This window comes from Mauremys reevesii, linkage group 1, assembly GCF_016161935.1.
Source record: "Mauremys reevesii isolate NIE-2019 linkage group 1, ASM1616193v1, whole genome shotgun sequence".
Classification (NCBI taxonomy): domain Eukaryota; kingdom Metazoa; phylum Chordata; order Testudines; family Geoemydidae; genus Mauremys; species Mauremys reevesii.
This window is the reverse complement of record NC_052623.1, coordinates 44,460,101-44,478,127: the sequence shown is the minus strand read 5'-3', so window position 1 is coordinate 44,478,127 and position 18,027 is coordinate 44,460,101. Positions and strand designations below refer to the sequence as shown.

The window sequence follows — 18,027 nt, the reverse complement described above, 5'->3', positions numbered from 1 at the left end:
GGATTGTTGTATGTAAGACATGGTAAGTAATTGTCCCACTCTGCTCAGCACTGGTGAAGCCTCAGCTGGAGTACTGTGTCCAGTTTTGACACCACGCTTTAGGGAAGATGTGGAGAAATTAGAGCCAAGAGGAAGGCAACAAAAATAACAGATTTAGAAAACATGACCTATGAGGAAAGGTTAAAAAAACTGGACATGTTTAGTCTTGAGAAAAGAAGATTAAGGGGGGATCTGATAACAGTCTTCAAATATATTAAAGGCTGTTGTAAAAAGGATGGTGAGCAATTGTTCTCTATGTCCACTGAAGGCAGGACAAGAAGAAACGGGCTTAATGTGCAGGAAGGGTGATTTAGGTTACATATTAGGAAAAAATTTCTAACTATAAGGATAATTAAGTACTGGCATAGGCTTCCAAGGGTGATTTGTTGAATCCCAGTCATTGACATGTTTGTCTAACCTGTTCTTAAACACCTCCAAAGATGGCCTAGGTATATTTGATCCTGCCTCAGGACGGGGATGGACTAGATGACCTCTCAAGGTCCTTCCAGCTCTACATTTCTGATTGTACCACACATTTCCCTGCTTGACTGGGATACAGCTGCACAAAAAGTTCCAGATCACTTATTTGTTTGTTTGGGTAAACTGCCTGCCCAAGTCCATCTCCTATTTTTGAACACAGTTTAAGTGGCTGGTAAGAAATAGTTGAGGGCATATTATATTTCAGATGTTGCTGCATTACACAGTGGAAGGATTAGTACACTGCTTTCTATTTTAGTTGGGAGTCTGAGTATATCTTTCTTGTAAGCTGGCGTACAGGCGAAGTACTTTAGTTGGAAAATATTGACAAACCTATATTCTGTGACCTAGCAATGTTTGTGAGGGATACAGCTTTCAAAGTTATTTCTTTAGAAAAGCTGGGATGCTTTCCTCAAGCTCAAACTGGTGAGTCTGACAATAAAATTTCTGGCAGCCTTTGTTTCCTTGACTAAGATCAGCTTTCCCTATAGGAGTAAAAGTGAAGATATATTCAGACATTGGCTTTTCCCCTCACTTTTTCCAAATTCTAATGACATGGCCTGCAAATAAATGTTGTACTAACTATGTTTGGTTAGATTTGATGGAGCATCTTGTAAACGTGGTACGTTTAGAAGATTACTCTCTCCATTTAGACCCAGCAGCCTTACGTTGTATAATTATGCTTAGTAGTAAATTGAACAGAGAAAGGAAGCCCATTAATACTTTTTAAATTAGAAGTCCTTGCCATCTTATTTCTCTAAGACCACAAAGGATAGACAATTTATTCTAGGTTTCCCATTTTTTCTTTTCACTTGATTTGATTAAAATTCTTGAGACAATCCTGGATTTAGTCACCAGATGGCACTGTAATGATATTCTCTTGTAATCCTCTGAATAGCTGAGGTTTCATTTGAAGTGACCCACAACACTGTCTACAATGAAAAATTATTGCAACTTTTTAAAAAGAGTTCTAACACCTCCATTGTTTGCAGTTTTACTTTGAACTTTGGCAGGGAGATAGTTCTGAGAGAGGCTCTTTATTGGCCTCATGAAAATCCATTCAGATTTTTCCAAGTTAAAGTGACAATTGCCACTGCCTGTCTTTGTCTCACACAGCACAGGCTATATTTGGAAATACACCAAAATCCCAAAACATGCCATTAACTTGGCACATGCAGCTCTGTTACTTCAGTATTTTTCAATCAGAGCCGAAGCTTCAGATGGGACAGACAAAAATGCATGATGATGGTCATTATCCTCTTCAACCTGCTGCAGCTTTTCCCTATCCCTATACATTTTGGCCTAGGTACAGGAGGAATATATAATGTATTAAGACCTAGCTCTAGGCAACCACAGATTCTAATCTAGACTCACCTGTTTTACTAACCAGTGTTAATAATTCTGTGCCTTTCACAATCCTTATTACTGATTACAAAGTGATGGGTTATACAAATTGGGAATACAGCACAGATCTCTATCTAGTTCAGCAGAACCTTGTCTTAAAATTAAGAACAAATAAACTGCTTGTGTGAAAACGTGCTTAAGTAGCAGTCATGCATCCCATCTCTCCTTACCCCCTGCTTATTTGTTTTGAATGTTGTTTATTTCAAGGGCCTTATCCGCCAAATATACACATGCAAATTAGGGGAGTACTGCTAGTGTTCTGCACGTGTGTCTGCAGGATTATGGTCTAAGTGAGTAAGCACTTTAGGGCAGTAACTTCTATAATGAAACCCCAGACTTTTTCAGGCCTTTAGCTATAAAGTAGCTTTACGATGAAGGACCCAAAACTGCTTCACTCGCTGTAGAGAGAGATCCACTAAACCACAGCCGCTTCGGTAGGGGAAGCTGCCAAGAAGGGTGCGGCAGAGATTTAAAAGCCTGGACAACCCCCTGCTCTTCTGAAAAGCGCCATGGCATGAATGTCCCCGCCTCCCAGCACAGCGAACGGGGCATTCCGGGACACAAGCAAACCTGCCCCACCCCATTCTCGTACGCCACGGCGCGCTCACTCCAGCCCACACACTCCCTGACTAGTCCCAGCTTCCACGCCCCCTTCGTCCCGCCGGTGGGAGTCACTGCGCAGGCGCAACGGCTGGGCAGTTGGAGGGAGGGGCTTTCCTCAGAGACGTTAACTCGTTGGGGTTGGCGCCGCCGCCATTTTGAATTCGCTCGCTGGTGGTCGGATCCGTGGCTGCGGCGGCTAAGTGCGGCTCCGTGACCCCCCCTGAGAGCGCGAGAGAGACCGAGGGAAGGCGAAACATGGCAGCGAACAGCCGGAACTTGAAACAAGTGCGGATCGAGAACAGCTCCCCGGCGGCCCCGCTCGGCATGGTGGGGGGCGGCGGCCTGAAGGGGATGCGGGGCCTGGAGCCGGACAACGAGGTAGGGGCCATGGCGCTGGCGCAGGTCAAAGAGGCTGGCGACGAGGAGCAGGAGGTCGGGTTCACCATCGACATCAAGAGCTTCCTGAAGCCCGGCGAAAAGAGCTACACGCAGCGCTGCCGTCTCTTCGTGGGGAACCTGCCCACCGACATCACCGAGGAGGACTTCAAGCGTCTCTTCGAGCGCTACGGGGAGCCCAGCGAGGTCTTTATCAACCGCGACCGCGGCTTCGGCTTCATCCGCCTGGTAAGGACCTCTTCCCCCGTACGCGTCTGCGAGGGAGTCGGGTAGGCCTCCCCCCTCCGGTAGAGGCATCGTGTGGGGGGCAGTGGGGCAGGTCTTGTCTCGGTATTTGCATCCCGCACAGGCATTTGGGGGGGGACACGGACTGGGACGGACCTCGCCCCTACAGTCGCCTAACCTACACCCCCCTGACACCGTGTGTGTGTGGGGGGAGTGAGACAGTGCTTGTGTCGTTCTCCCTCTCCCCCCCCCCACGGCCTCTGTGTGCGTGTTGGGGGCGGAGTGGGACAGATGTTTCCCTGCAGCCTCGTCTCCTTTCCCTTGTCAGTACAATCAGTGCTAGTGTCACTGCCACCAGCCTTATTGCTTCCCTTCTCTTGCTCCTCCGCCTGGTACAGTTCTTTCTTCCATACCTTGCCATGGTCCCGCTTCCATACACTGATTGCTCACCTGCCTTATCGTCTCCATTTCTATCCCCAGTAGTGCACACTGCTGCCTGTCCACCTGCATGTCCAGCTGCCTTCACGTCCCACCCACCAGTCCCACTTGTTCTACACAGATAACCTGATACCTTTTAATTTTCAGTAGTAGAAAATGGAAAATGCTTCTTTGAGTAAGAAAGCATGTTAAGTTGGGTTGAGATGGTTGGCCCATCCTTGCATTGCATTATTTCCAGAAGTTTCTTTGTGTGACTAATTGTATTTTTCATGTTTATGATGTAGCACGAATTAATGTTTTATTATACTTTAAGGAGCAAACTCTGGATACTTCTCCCACTCCTTTTGTTCTTTAGTTCTTTGAAAGCCAAATATGCACAGTCTGAGCCTGGTAGCATTATTTGCTGTAGGCTTCCATTCATGAAAGCATGAGCATCAATTTCAGAGGTATACTATACAGAGTTATACCATTTGCATTTTAGTGAAATACATTGTTGTTAGATAAAATTGTTGTTTCCTTGAGATCCTTTTGAAAAGGGCCTACATTTTCAAAAGTTACTAGTACACCTCTACCTCGATATAACGTGGCCTGATATAACGCGGTAAAGCAGTGGTGGGGGGCGTGTGGGGCTGCGCAGTCGAGTGGATCAAAGCAAGTTTGATGTTTTTGCATGCCCCACTTAATGGGCTCCACTTTAAGAAACCTGGTTTTAGCATGATATGTGCTCATCATTTCTGAGAATCTGGTTTCTGGTATCTTATGAAAAAATGGAGGCAGTCAAAACTAGGTTATTGGCCATAGGTTTTGACATGTTAGTTTTAACATGCTTGCTATGCTGGGATGCTTTTCATAGCCAAATCTGTTGTAAATAGAGAATGCACAGGGTGATGGGCATAGAAAGGCAGAGTTAAGATTTTTTGGGATACTTAAATTGTCAGTTTCCATAATTTCCAATATTTTAGATTTGTTTTAAATTGTAACTTTGCCATTGATTTTTCTAATGTCTAAACACTTGTATTTTAAAAAAATGTTGCTATACATAGGCTTTTTTTCTTTAATATATAACTGGGATAGAATACAGTCCCTTTGCTAATAGTAGCTGAGAGGATTAAGGAATGGAGCATCTCATGTCACACTCTTGCAGCCTTTTTGGCCAGCTGAACAATTTTTCAGAGGTTGTAGAGAAGGAGAAAGCTGTATCCCACTTTCCTTGGCTTGAGGAATGATTCCTTTAGTACAATAACTTTGGGTATAGGTGAAAGAAGTTAAAGCAAAAACTTCAGGATAAAAATGGGAGGGCAACATCAGAGAAGACTGGCACTTGGGTTAGATAGATGCAAAAGACACAAAAACAAGTGAAGAGTAATAAATACAACAGGCATAATGAAAATCCCTAGAGAAAACAAAACTCTTTGCTTCTAGGATGTAGATTGTATTTGACTTTATTTCGGCAATCAGTTCAATCAAAAGTGATAGTGGATAAAAAGAATGGTAACAAAAAAAATTCCCTACAAATTCAAAAATTTCTGTTAAAGAGTGAATGAGGGAAACACTCCCCCCCATCACAGGCAGAAATGAAAATAATATATATATCCCTATGGAAAAAAAGTTGTGTGAAAGTTCTGAACTAACTTTGACTGTCCATATAAAGAGTTGCATACTTTTCTGCAGTAGGAATGTGTTAGGGGAATCATCCTGTAACACATGCAAGCAAAACTCATGGATTTAAAGTACGACACAGATTGAGGTGTCACTAGAGGAGATTTTGGAATTAATTGATAAATGTAACAGTCACAGGACCAGATGGCATTCACCCAAGAGTTCTGAAAGAACTCAAATGTGAAGTTGCGGAACTATTAACTATGTTTTGTAGTCTGTCCTTTAAATCGGCTTCTGTACCCGATGACTGGAAGATAGCTAATGTAACGCCAATACACGTCTACCCTGGTATAACGTGACCCAATATAACACGAATTCGGATATAACACGGTAAAGCATAAATCCGGGGGGGCGGGGCTGCGTGCTCCAGCAGATTAAAGCAAGTTCGATGTAACACGGTTTTATCTATAATGCGCTAAGATTTTTTTTTGGCTCCCGAGGACAGCATTATATCAGGGTAGAGGTGTATTTAAAAAAGGCTCTAGAGGTGATCCTAGCAATTACAGACCGGTAAGTCTAACATCAGTACCGGGCAAATTAGTTGAAACAATAGTAAAGAATAAAATTGTCAGACACGTAGAAGAACATAAATTGTTGGGCAAAAGTCAACATGGTTTCTGTAAAGGGAAACCGTGTCTTACTAATCTATTAGAGTTCTTTGAAGGGGTCAGCAAACATGTGGACAAGGGGGATCCAGTGGACATAGTGTACTTAGATGTCCAGAAAGCCTTTGACAAGGTCCCTCACCAAAGGCTCTTACGTAAATTAAGTTGTCATGGGATAAGAGGGAAGGTCCTTTCATGGACTGAGAACTGGTTAAAAGACAGGGAACAAAGGGTAGGAATAAATAGTAAATTCTCAGAATGGAGAGGGGTAACAAGTGGTGTCCCCCAAGGGTCAGTCCTAGGACCAATCCTGTTCAACTTACTCATAAATGATCTGGAGAAAGGGGTAAAAAGTGAGGTGGCAAAGTTAGCAGATGATACTAAACTGCTCAAGATAGTTAAGACCAAAGCAGATTGTGAAGAACTTCAAAAAGATCTCACAAAACTAAGTGATTGGGCAACAAAATGGCAAATGAAATTTAATGTGGATAAATGTAAAGTAATGCACATTGGAAAAAATAACCCCAACTATACATACAATATGATGGGGGCTGATTTAGCTACAGTGAATCAGGAAAAAGATCTTGGAGTCATCGTGGATAATTCTCTGAAGACATCCACGCAATGTGCAGTGGCGGTCATAAAAGCAAACAGGATGTTAGGAATCATTAAAAAGGGGATAGAAAATAAGATGGAGAGTATCTTATTGTCCTTGTATTAATCGATGGTACGCCCACATCTGGAATACTGCGTGCAGATGTGGTCTCCATCTCAAAAAAGATATGCTGGCACTAGAAAAGGTTCAGAGAAGGGCAACTAAGATGATTAGGGGTTTGGAACAGGTACCATATGAGGAGAGATTAAAGAGGCTAGGACTTTTCAGCTTGGAAAAGAGGAGAATAAGTGTGGATATGATAGAGGCATATAAAATCATGAGTGATGTAGAGAAAGTAAAAAAGGAAAAGTTATTTACTTGTTCCCATAATACAAGAACTAGGGGCCACAAAGTGAAATTAATGGGCAGCAGGTTTAAAACAAATAAAAAGAAGTTCTTCACACAGCGCACAGTCAACTTGTGGAACTCCTTGCCTGAGGAGGTTGTGAAGGCTAGGACTATAACAGCGTTTAAAAGAACTGGATACATTCATGGAGGTTGTCCGTTAATGGCTGTTAGCTAGGATGGGGTAAGGAATGGTGTCCCTAGCCTCTGTTTGTCAGAGGGTGGAGATGGATAGCAGGAGAGAGATCACTTGATCATTACCTGTTGGGTTCATTCCTTCTGGGGCACCTGGCATTGGCCACTGGGATACTTGGCTAGATGGACCTTTGGTCTGACCCAGTACGGTCATTCTTATGTTCTTATGACATATTATTAGAACGAATTATATGGAAAAACAAATGCAGATTGCTGAAATCATTGAACAAATGGAATCTGAAATATTCTTGCTTTGGGAAGAGGATGTTTTGAAAGTTGAGCAAACCCCCCCCCCCCCCAATTTTAATATGCTCATAATTTTTTAAAAGAAGTTTTACATCATGGTAAAATAGCTGAAAACTAATAAATTGACTCAATATCCTTGAGGAAAGTATAGAATGGATGCATATAAAATGTTGTTTGTTTTTCCCTCTTGGAAAGGAATCTAGAACACTGGCTGAAATAGCAAAGACAGAACTTGATGGTACTATTTTGAAGAGTAGACCACTTCGAATTCGATTTGCTACACACGGAGCTGCCTTAACAGTCAAGAATCTTTCACCTGTGGTTTCCAATGAGCTTCTGGAACAAGCTTTTTCTCAATTTGGTCCAGTGGAGAGGGCTGTTGTTGTAGTAGATGACCGTGGCAGAGCTACAGGAAAAGGTTTTGTAGAGTTTGCAGCAAAACCTCCGGCAAGGAAGGCTCTAGAGAGATGCAGTGATGGGGCATTCTTACTAACAACGTAAGTTAAAGGGTTTTGGTTTTTTTCTGGTCAGATTTATGGGTGAGTGTTTTTATAATGTATAGAAAACTGCAACCACAAGCATGGCCATACCTTTTATTGTTTTCTCAGAACTGGGACACCAGATTTGTTGTGAAATAAATGTCAGCTGGAAGGTCGTTTTGAGTATTCACACCAAGCGTAGTTTGCTCAACAATTTTTCTCTGAAAACAAGCTAGTTATGAATATCTACAGCCATAAGGTTTATTTGATTATATGTAAATACAGTATTTTCATGGGTAGATGTTATTATTTTCTTTGTAGAGTCTTTAATTATTTGCCAGTAACTTTTGCTTTCTCCATAGCTGTTCAGAATTCTCCAAAGGTATTTAGATTCTTTTCGGTTTCACTCCTGACCATGAAGTTTCCAGTAACAGTAGTGAAAACTGACAAGACTCTAGTTGTTTACTTCGTGGTATCTTGGCAAAACCATAAGCAGAAGCATTGAAGTTTTCTATTTGCAGACTTAGGAGGAACATGACTCTGCATCTGTTCATATTTTCAAGGTTATGTTTGCCACTGTATTGCTTCCTACTAACTGTGGGCAGGTAAATATTTCAGGTCTTGCTATTATTAATAGCACCTCATCACCTTTTTTTAATATCTTCCATCATACTTTTGTAATTCCGCCTTTCCACACATTGCCATAATGGCAGAGGATTATCAGTGTTGTTGTGACTGGTTGCCTACATGCATTTGCTAGCAGCAGTTTCATGCTGCTTTGCTGAGTATGGTTGAAATTGCAACTGCTCAGGAAAAATGTATTGTGTAACTTTTCTCATTTGGGTGAGTGTCATAATGTTTGAGTGAATAAAAACACATGATTTTGGCCTGAATTAAAAATCTGAAATATTCCCTAATAGACTAAATTACAGGCATATTTAGTAGGTCCCCATTGTGGCTGCTACATTGTGTTGCAGGCATATTACATATGGCACTCATTACAGGATGTGACTGATAATGGAATCATGAAACTGTTTTGTAAAATATACTTTTGTGCAAACTGCTGTGCTACAGGGATGTAGGATAGGGAAAGAAGAAGCGCCTTGGAAAGAACAGTGTGGCCACCAGAACTTTACATTACCGGATTTAGTATTCCAGAAAACTATCATACAATGAAACAATTTGTTACACTCTAATTTATGTAGCTTTTGGGGTTCTTTGTGAAGATCTACATAATGAGATGAGATTTTTCACATTTTTTCACCCATCCTGATTTGGTTTATGCAATTGTATTGAAAAACACTTGTATTATGTGTTGAATGCCCTTAATAATCAGGGAGCTTTTCAGACCATTGAGGGCCAGATTCTGCCACCCTTGTGTTGATATTTAATGGTTTAATTTATTCTTTTTTCATTAAATGAGTTCTTTCTTCCATTAACATTTGATTGTCTTCATAAGTTGAACATGAGCATGCACTATGTTGTAATGGCTATGCCATCATATCACTTTGAATAGTATTGTGCAGTCCTGTAAGTTTTTTTCATTATTTGAAGCCCCTCTACTCTATGTAAAATAACAATATTCAAAAGTATAGAACTGACGATATTGGGAAAGTAATGGAATTGGCTTTCCCACAAAAGCAAGTCTCTATAATTCATTGCTTGTTTGTGTTTGATACTCTGGTGTGCATGCTATAGAGGTATAGCTCATGAAGGGAAGATGTTGATTTCTAAGAATATGGCACTTTATAGAACAGGACATTTAAAAAATCAGTTATGATGAAATTATATTCTAATTGTAATGGGAACTCTGATGTCTACAGTGGAGTCACATCTTACTTGGGGGTTAGGTTCTAAAGTCAGGGCGTAAGGCGAAAATCGCATATAATCAAAATTACCCTTGAAAATCCCTTAAATTGCCCATAAAGTACAGTATACATGATTTTGTGTACAGTATGCAACCCTGTACAGTAATATGTATAATATATACAGTAATGCACAGTATATAAAGAGTATATATGCAAAATATAATTCTATAGTACTGTATTTTTAATTACGTAAAAGAGAGAGAGAGATGGAAGAATGAAAGACTAAAAAAGGAGAACAATAAATCTAACCACTCACCATTCATCCTGGATATTCTTGCTAGTCTACGACGACCGTGACACTATTGGAGGGCTGTCGGGGCTTGATGTCAATCCAAGAGACAATGGGCCAGGCCCATCTGATGCTGGTTGTTTTTTCTTGAAAAACATGGTGATCAGTAACTGTCGCTGTTGTCTCTTGAGCTGCTCCAACATTTCTCATATCGTCCGTAATACTACATGTGATTTTGAGGCTTTGTTCCATAGAGGCCAGAAATTAAATCATTCAAGTGTTTCGCTGCTTGGAACACTTCAGCAAATTTATGAAAATTCCAACTGGCTGGCTCTTCCTGTTCGTCGTCGTCATCTTCGTCTTCTGTAGATGATTTTCAGTTCCTCTAACTCTTTGTTAGTCAGTGTTTCTCTCTGGCTCTCAATGAATTCTTCCGTTTCTTTCTCAAGGATGTTGATGAAGCCATTGCCACCCACTTGCCTGGCCACCTGAACAATGCGTTTCACTTCTTTGTCAATGGTCGGAGAAACACTTTAAAATTATTCACACATTCTTTCCATAGGTTTCGCCAACATGCATTGACTGTTTCAGGCTTGATTGCATCCATTGCCTGTTTAATACAAGTGATGCAATCAGCAATGTTGAAGGACTTCCAGCACTCCATCACATTAAGATTGGGATCATCATCCATAGTGTTATGTATCCGTGAGAATGTAAGCCTCCTGTACGTGGCCTTGAAACAGCGAATCATGCCTTGGTCGAGAGGTTGGGAGGATGGAGGTGGTATTGTGGGGGAGAAAGACGACTTCAACGTTGTTATGCACAAAACGGAGTGCCTCAGGGTGTCCAGGAGCATGGTCTACGATCAGCAATACTTTAAAGTCAAGTCCTTTCTCTTTGAGGTACCACTTGACCTCTGGAATGAAACATTTGTGGAACCAATCCAGAAATAATACCCAAGACTTTTTATTTGATTGCCAGAACACATGCAGGAGATTTTTGTTCTTGCCTTTTAGGGCACAGGGATTTGCAGCCCTGTAGAGCAAGCCCAGCTTTATTAAATGCCCAGCCGCATTGCCAAAAAACAAGTCACATGATCTCTACCTGCTTTGAAGCCAGGGGCTTGTCTTTCTGATTTAGAAATGTAAGTGTGTTTGGACATTTTGTTTCAGAAGAGCCCAGTCTCGTCAGCATTAAAAACTTGTTCCAGAAGATAGCCCTTTTCTTCTATGATTTTCTTTAATTGTTCGGGATAGGCTTCTGCTGCCTCTTCATCGACAGGTGCAGCTTCACCAGTAGTCTGCACGTTTTTGAGGTTGAAGTGGTTCCTAAAACTGTTAAGCAAACCTTGGCTGGCTTTGAATTCCTTCTCATCGGAAGGCTATCCCTCTTCGGCGGGAGGTTTGAACAGCGTGTAGAGGCTTAAGAGCCTTTTCTCGCAACGTGTTGCCATTGATAGGCGCACGTTTATGGTTCATGTCTTCCAGCCATAAGTTTAATGCCTTTTCAGTCTTCACTAAAGTCTTATCATGCACCTGGCTCGTCACCGTAGCAGTTATTGAAGCACTTGATGCCATGGCTTGACGAATCTCTCTCTCTCTCTCTCGAATCTTGATGGCACGGATGCTAGATTTGTTGCGGCCATATTTACGCGTCACGTTGGAGACCGACATACCGTCTCTCAATAAGTCCAACACAGCCAGTTTTTCCTCTAGCGTTGGAACAGATCGCCATTTCTTCAGTTGAGCACCAGATGAAGTAGTTGGCTTGCATTTAGGGGCCATGTTGTATGAAAAATACGTATCTTTAAACGTTAGAATCACACTCAGCGTGGCGAGATGCTCACACTATGAGAGGCACGCAGGAACTGAGACCGACTGAGGCAACAGCAGATTTACGTCTCCCATCTCACGCTCACTCCGGGGCATACACTCATTGCACGCGTGTAGTTGAATTTGCGTAAGTTAAAAGCACGTATGATGCGACTCCACTGTACTTATCAATTCTATTTTTAATTGTGCGGGTAACTGTAAACAGTAATTTTTCATTTTTTATACATTCTTTAAATTGCTCAATTTATTTTCCATCAGGAGAAAGGCAGTAGTGTCTTCTAGATTAAATTTGTCTTACACATAAGCCAACTATTTTTTGTATTCCCTCAGACAATTGCTTTTTTAAAAATTTCATTAAACACGAAGGAGTTGTAGCTAACTCTAAGAAGTCATTTTTTAGAATGTTTTCCAACAATATTACAAAATGTAACTTGTTTCAATGTAGATTTCCTCAATTTAATTAATTAATAAAAATATTAACACACAAAACGTTCAATATTTCTTTCAGAACACCGCGACCTGTTGTTGTAGAACCTATGGAACAATTTGATGATGAAGATGGGCTACCAGAGAAATTAATGCAAAAAACACAACAGTATCATAAGTAAGTTGGATTTAGATTCCAATTTCATTAAACATTATTAGGTTAGCTTGGTGAACAAAAGTTCATTAAATTTTATCTTGATGTGTGGAGTGACGATGGGAGAGTGCTGTTTGTATAATCAGATTTTTTTTTTGTTTTTAAATATACATACAATTGTTAAACTTTCTGAGATTAGATGCTAGGCTTTCCTGATTACAAAGTGCAAACTCAGATAATAGGCACTCAGTCCCTGATCCTGAAAAGATTTGTGCACATGTTTATTTTTACTCTGAGCAGTCCCATTGACTCTGTACATAAGTCCCTGCAGGATCAGGGCTTCAAATACAGCGGTGATCAGTGCAATAAAGTAAACTGAGAGTTTTGAGTGTAAGGAGAAACCAAAGTTCTTTTAATTTAGAACTTTTACTGTTGAAATTTGAGACTGTCCGCAAGAAATCCTGATTGCTGGAGCCAAAATGCTTACTCAGATGACAAGCAAAAATAGAACTATTTATTTTTAAAATAATGTGTGAGATAAATATTTTGGTTCATTGCTCTTTACTGAATTATTACAATAACACAAGCATTTGAAAAGGATATTGTGAACTAAAATTTTGATGAGCTTTAGTGTTTGAAGTCTTTGAGTAATATTTTAATATAGCAAGCCTTGACAATTTTTCAAACATTGGTGTTAAAAAAAAAAATCATGTTTATAAGCCACTTTCTTAGCAGCCTGATAATTATTAGTTTAGTTGCATAGTCTTCGGCTAAAGCATCAGAAATTTTCAATATAATGCAAAACAAGTCTTTCTTAAAAAGGAATAAATTTAAAGGGGGCTTGATATGGACTATTTCTCTGGTCATGCAGAGTAATCTTACTGCAGAGTCCTACATAAAGTTTTGGGACTGAGTTCTGAAAATGAGCTAATATTTTATAATTACAGAATTTGGCTACTTGATTAAAAATTGAACCAGAATGTTTGTTTAGAAATATATTTTGCTACTGCAGCTGGTTTATAAATACATATTTCTGTACATTTTAACTGTGTACATTTTTATTAGGGAAAGGGAGCAGCCTCCACGTTTTGCTCAACCTGGAACATTTGAATTTGAGTATGCTTCACGATGGAAGGCTCTTGATGAGATGGAAAAGCAGCAGCGAGAACAGGTTGACAGGAATATTAGAGAAGCCAAAGAGAAACTAGAGGCAGAAATGGAAGCAGCTAGACATGAACATCAGTTAATGCTGATGAGGCAAGGTAAAAATCAGATACTCCGCCTACTATAAAAAGAACCTGTTTCTCAAAAAAGGTTCCTTTGCATAACATGTTGAGTGATGAATCTCAGTTGTGTGTGACACATGTAAAAGTTTGAGATTTTGTTAGACTAAATATTTATGGGCTTTTTAAGAAAATACTTAGAGTTTGAAAACAGTTTTTCATTTGAACCAAAATCAAGTCTACTCATCTTTTACTTTCAGAGTACAATATAATCAGACATAAAACAGACGCCTACAAATTAAGAAAAGTGAGCTTTGCTGGTGACCATGGCCATATTCTTGGTTTCTAACTCCACGTACATCTAAATGCTGTGTGTGGAGAGGCTGGGTAGCTTCACAAATTCAGTAGGAAGGGTTTTTGAGTTTGTTAATGTTGATTGTGATCCTGGGCTAAAATAAGTTAATTTAGCACACTGTGTATAGAGAAATTGTGTGACTGGCACTGCTCTTTTGTTTTCCATTTCTTATACAGATAAGAGTGTTGAGGGAGATAATTTTATAGTTTTAATAGCTGAAAGCCTTTTGTTTTGATGCTCAACTTAGGAGGCTAGTGCATGTATGATTCAAGGAGTATTCCATCCTCACCTTGATTTTTAGTTTATTTTTTTCTGCACAGTTGGAAGGATTGTCAGACTTCTGAGTAAATAACACAATAGTGTCTTTCATTATAAAGGTTCCAAAACCTTTTAACAAACCAGACACGTACAACACTGAAACCTGTTGGATAGTGGCAGGCCACCAGCACAATGCACAACAGTGGAAGTAGGGGAAACTGGCCAAGTGCATCTGGGTAAGCCCTACAAAAAGTGTTGTGGGATCTTCTGATATCCACATTGTGGAGATGATAGCTGGATTTTCAAGTTCTTATCCAAAAGACCACTACACTGAGCATCATGCAGTTTTAGTCTCTGTTTACCTGGATAGTTTGACGGTCTGTGTCAACACTTAAGGGATTTGAACCTCCAAAGTTTCAGAGCGTGTAGGTGTTTAAAACCTTAAGCCTAGGCAACGAATCTGTCCCCTCTATCACAATTGTGTGTCTTTTTCTTCATGTTTAGTTTTAACAAGTAATCATTCCATGACAATATAATTTTCCTCCTCTTCAAAGAACAAGATTTTCTTGTGATTTTTCTATAGATTTGGTGGTTCCATTTTTTTTTTACATCTAAGACTTTCATGGCTGAGGTAGACTAAAGATATTTCCCAAGTGACTTTACAGACAAATGCTTTGAAAAGTGGGTAAGTTAAATAGGTCACTTTTTATATAAATAGTTCCTTTGGAGCTAAAACTTCCGATTTGGTTATTTTTTAAAAGTTTGCTTTTAAAGAGTGTTTTAAAGAGACACAGCAGCTTAAGAATCACATTTTTTGTTTAATATTTTTATCTGCTGTTATAAGTAAGAGTTGATACAATGGCAAATGTCTCACTTAGGCCTTAATCTGGCGTTATCTGTTACACAAGGGGAAGAAGTCCCCTGTAGGTCTCCTTATGTGATGTTCTGCTTAGGACACCAAGAAATGTAAGCCACTGTGTTACCCCACTGCCTTTAGTAAGTGAGAGCTTTGCTGCTGCTAAGCTGTGTGTCAGATCTCTGACATACTAGCATTGACTGCCTTGCCAGCAAACTCCATAAGGCTCTCCTAGTCTAAATCTTTCCTTGAAGATAATCAGTGAACCCCAGTTCCCCAGAGAAGTCTCCTTGCAGTGTCCAATCCCACTAACAGAAATTAAGTTCGCTGCCTCCAAAGAGAGAGTGTACAGATCAGCCTGTTAGGTTTTATGAAGACTCACACTTACTTCAATATAACAGCACTGAGATAGTTTGTAATAAAACTAAGAAAAAGTTTATTAACAAGGAACAGAGATTTAAGTGATACTAAACAAGAATAAAAGAGACAGGTATAGTTACAAACAAAACAGAATGCAACGTCTTGTGACTAAAACTTAACGTTAGCAAGTTACAATCTTTGCCTAAGCAGATTTCTCACATCAAGTTACCAGCATTTTCTGCCCTTCAGCCAAGAGGATCCAACATTTGCAGTTTCAAAGGGTACTGTCCCCTAAGTGCTGGATAACTAAAGTGTTTTTTTGCTCTGCTTATATTATCCAGAGTCCATTGTGTCTACCCCAAGAGCCAAGAAGACTTCCTGGTGGTGAAGACTCTGTCCCCTGGTGTGAAGCTTGCTAGCTTAATTGCTTTGCTTACCTTATCTGTAAATGTATTTTCATTGTCCTCTGGCTTACAAAGCTTGACCCAGACAGGCAAATCCACATTCCTTTGTCTAAGGCAGGCTGGTTTATCAACTCTCTCCACAACATATTTTATTGACATTACGGCCAGAAGGGACCACCATGATCATAGAATCATAGAATATCAGGGTTGGAAGGGACCTCAAGAGGTCATCTAGTCCAACCCGCTGCTCAAAGCAGGACTAATTCCCAACTAAATCATCCCAGCCAGGGCTTTATCAAGCCTGGCCTTAAAAACCTCTAAGGAAAGAGATTCCACCACCTCCCTAGGTAACCCATTCCAGTGCTTCACTACCCTCCTAGTGAAAAAGTTTTTCCTAATATCCAACCTAAACCTCCCCCACTGCAACTTGAGACCATTACTCCTTGATCTGTCATCAGGTACCACTGAGAACAATCTAGATCCATCCTCTTTGGAACTCCCTTTCAGGTAGTTGAAAGCAGCTATCAAATCCCCCCTCATTCTTCTCTTCTGCAGACTAAACAATCCCAGTTCCCTCAGCCTCTCCTCATAAGTCATGTGCTCTAGCCCCCAATCATTTTTGTTGTCCTCCGCTGGACTCTTTCCAATTTTTTCCACATCCTTCTTGTAGTGTGGGGCCCCAAACTGGACACAGTACTCCAGATGAGGCCTCACTAATGTCAACTAGAGGGGAATGATCACATCTCTCGATCTGCTGGCAATGCCACTATTTATACAGCCCAAAATGCCATTAGCCTTCTTGGCAACAAGGGCACACTGTCGACTCATATCCAGCTTCTCGCCCACTGCAACCCCTAGGTCCTTTTCTGCAGAACTGCTGCCTAGCCATTTGGTTCCTATTCTGTAGCAGGACTCTGCACTTGTCCTTGTTGAACCTCATCAGATTTCTTTTGGCCCAATCCTCTAATTTGTCTAGGTCCCTCTGTATCCTATCCCTACCCTCCAGCATATCTACCAGTCCTCCCAGTTTAGTGTCATCTGCAAACTTGCTGAGGGTGCAGTCCACACCATCCTCTAGATCATTAATGAAGATATTGAACAAAACCGGCCCCAGGACCAACCCTTGGGGCACTCCGCTTGATACCAGCTGCCATCTAGACATGGAGCCATTGATCAGTACCCGTTGAGCCCGACGATCTAGTCAGCTTTCTATCCACCTTATAGTCCATTCATCCAGCCCATACTTCTTTAACTTGCTGGCAAGAATAATGTGGGAAACCGTATCAAAAGCTTTGCTAAAGTCAACGAATAACACGTCCACTGCTTTCCCCTCATCCACAGAGCCAGTTATCTCGTCATAGAAGGCAGTTAGGTTAGTCAGGCATGATTTGCCCTTGGTGAATCCATGCTGACTGTTCCTGATCACTTTCCTCTCTTCTAAGTGCTTCAGAATTGATTCCTTGAGGACCTGCTCCATGATGTTTCCAGGGACTGAGGTGAGGCTGACTGGCCTGTAGTTCCCTGGATTATCCTTCTTCCTTTTTTTAAAGATGGGCACTACATTAGCCTTTTTCCAGTCAACCAGGACCTCCCCTGATCGCCATGAGTTTTCAAAGATAATGGCAAATAGCTTTGCAATCACATCCGTCAACTTCTTTCTCACCCTCGGATGCAGCGCATGCGGCGCTATGGACTTGTGCTCGTCAAGCTTTTCTAAATAGTCCTGAACCACTTCTTTCTCCACAGAGGGCTGGTCACCTCCTCCCCATGCTTTGCTGCCCAGTGCAGTAGTCTGGGAACTGACCTTGTTTGTGAAGACAGGGGCAAAAAAAGCATTGAGTACATTAGCTTTTTCCACATCCTCTGTCACTAAGCTGCCTCCCTCATTCAGTAAGGGGTCCACACTTTCCTTGACTTTCTTCTTGTTGCTAACGTACCTGAAGAAACCCTTCTTATTACTCTTAACATCTCTTGCTAGCTGCAACTCCAAGTATGATTTGGCCTTCCTGATTTCACTCCTGCAGCCTGAGCAATATTTTTATACTCCTCCCCTGTCCAGTCTTCCACTTCCACCTCTTGTTTAAGATCAGCAAGGATTTCACTGTTAAGCCAAGCTGGTCGCCTGCCATATTTACTATTTTTTTCTGCACATCAGGATGGTTTGTTCCTGCAACCTCAATAAGGATTCTTTAAAATGATCACCTAGTCTGATCTCCTGTATGTTGCAGGCCACCCACCCACTCCTTTAATAAGGCTCGTAACCTGTCTGAGTTACTGAAGTCTACAAATCATGATT

General features: G+C 40.9%; 1 protein-coding gene across 2 annotated transcripts in view; it reads left to right on the top strand.

Annotated features, from left to right (window-relative positions):
* The first annotated feature begins 2,313 nt into the window (after window positions 1-2,313).
* PSPC1 (paraspeckle component 1) overlaps window positions 2,314-18,027 on the top strand; it is a 104,861-nt gene continuing 89,147 nt past the window's right edge. The window contains exons 1-4 of one of the 2 annotated variants that reach the window (XR_005592945.1): window positions 2,314-3,147; window positions 7,483-7,784; window positions 12,204-12,299; window positions 13,341-13,537. Coding sequence is in view for 1 of the 2 variants with exons in the window: in XM_039520933.1 (XP_039376867.1) it covers window positions 2,779-3,147; window positions 7,483-7,784; window positions 12,204-12,299; window positions 13,341-13,537 (964 nt within the window). In the remaining variant the exon portion in view is untranslated. The remainder of the gene's footprint in view (window positions 3,148-7,482; window positions 7,785-12,203; window positions 12,300-13,340; window positions 13,538-18,027) is intronic. The other variant, XM_039520933.1, reaches the window with a different exon arrangement.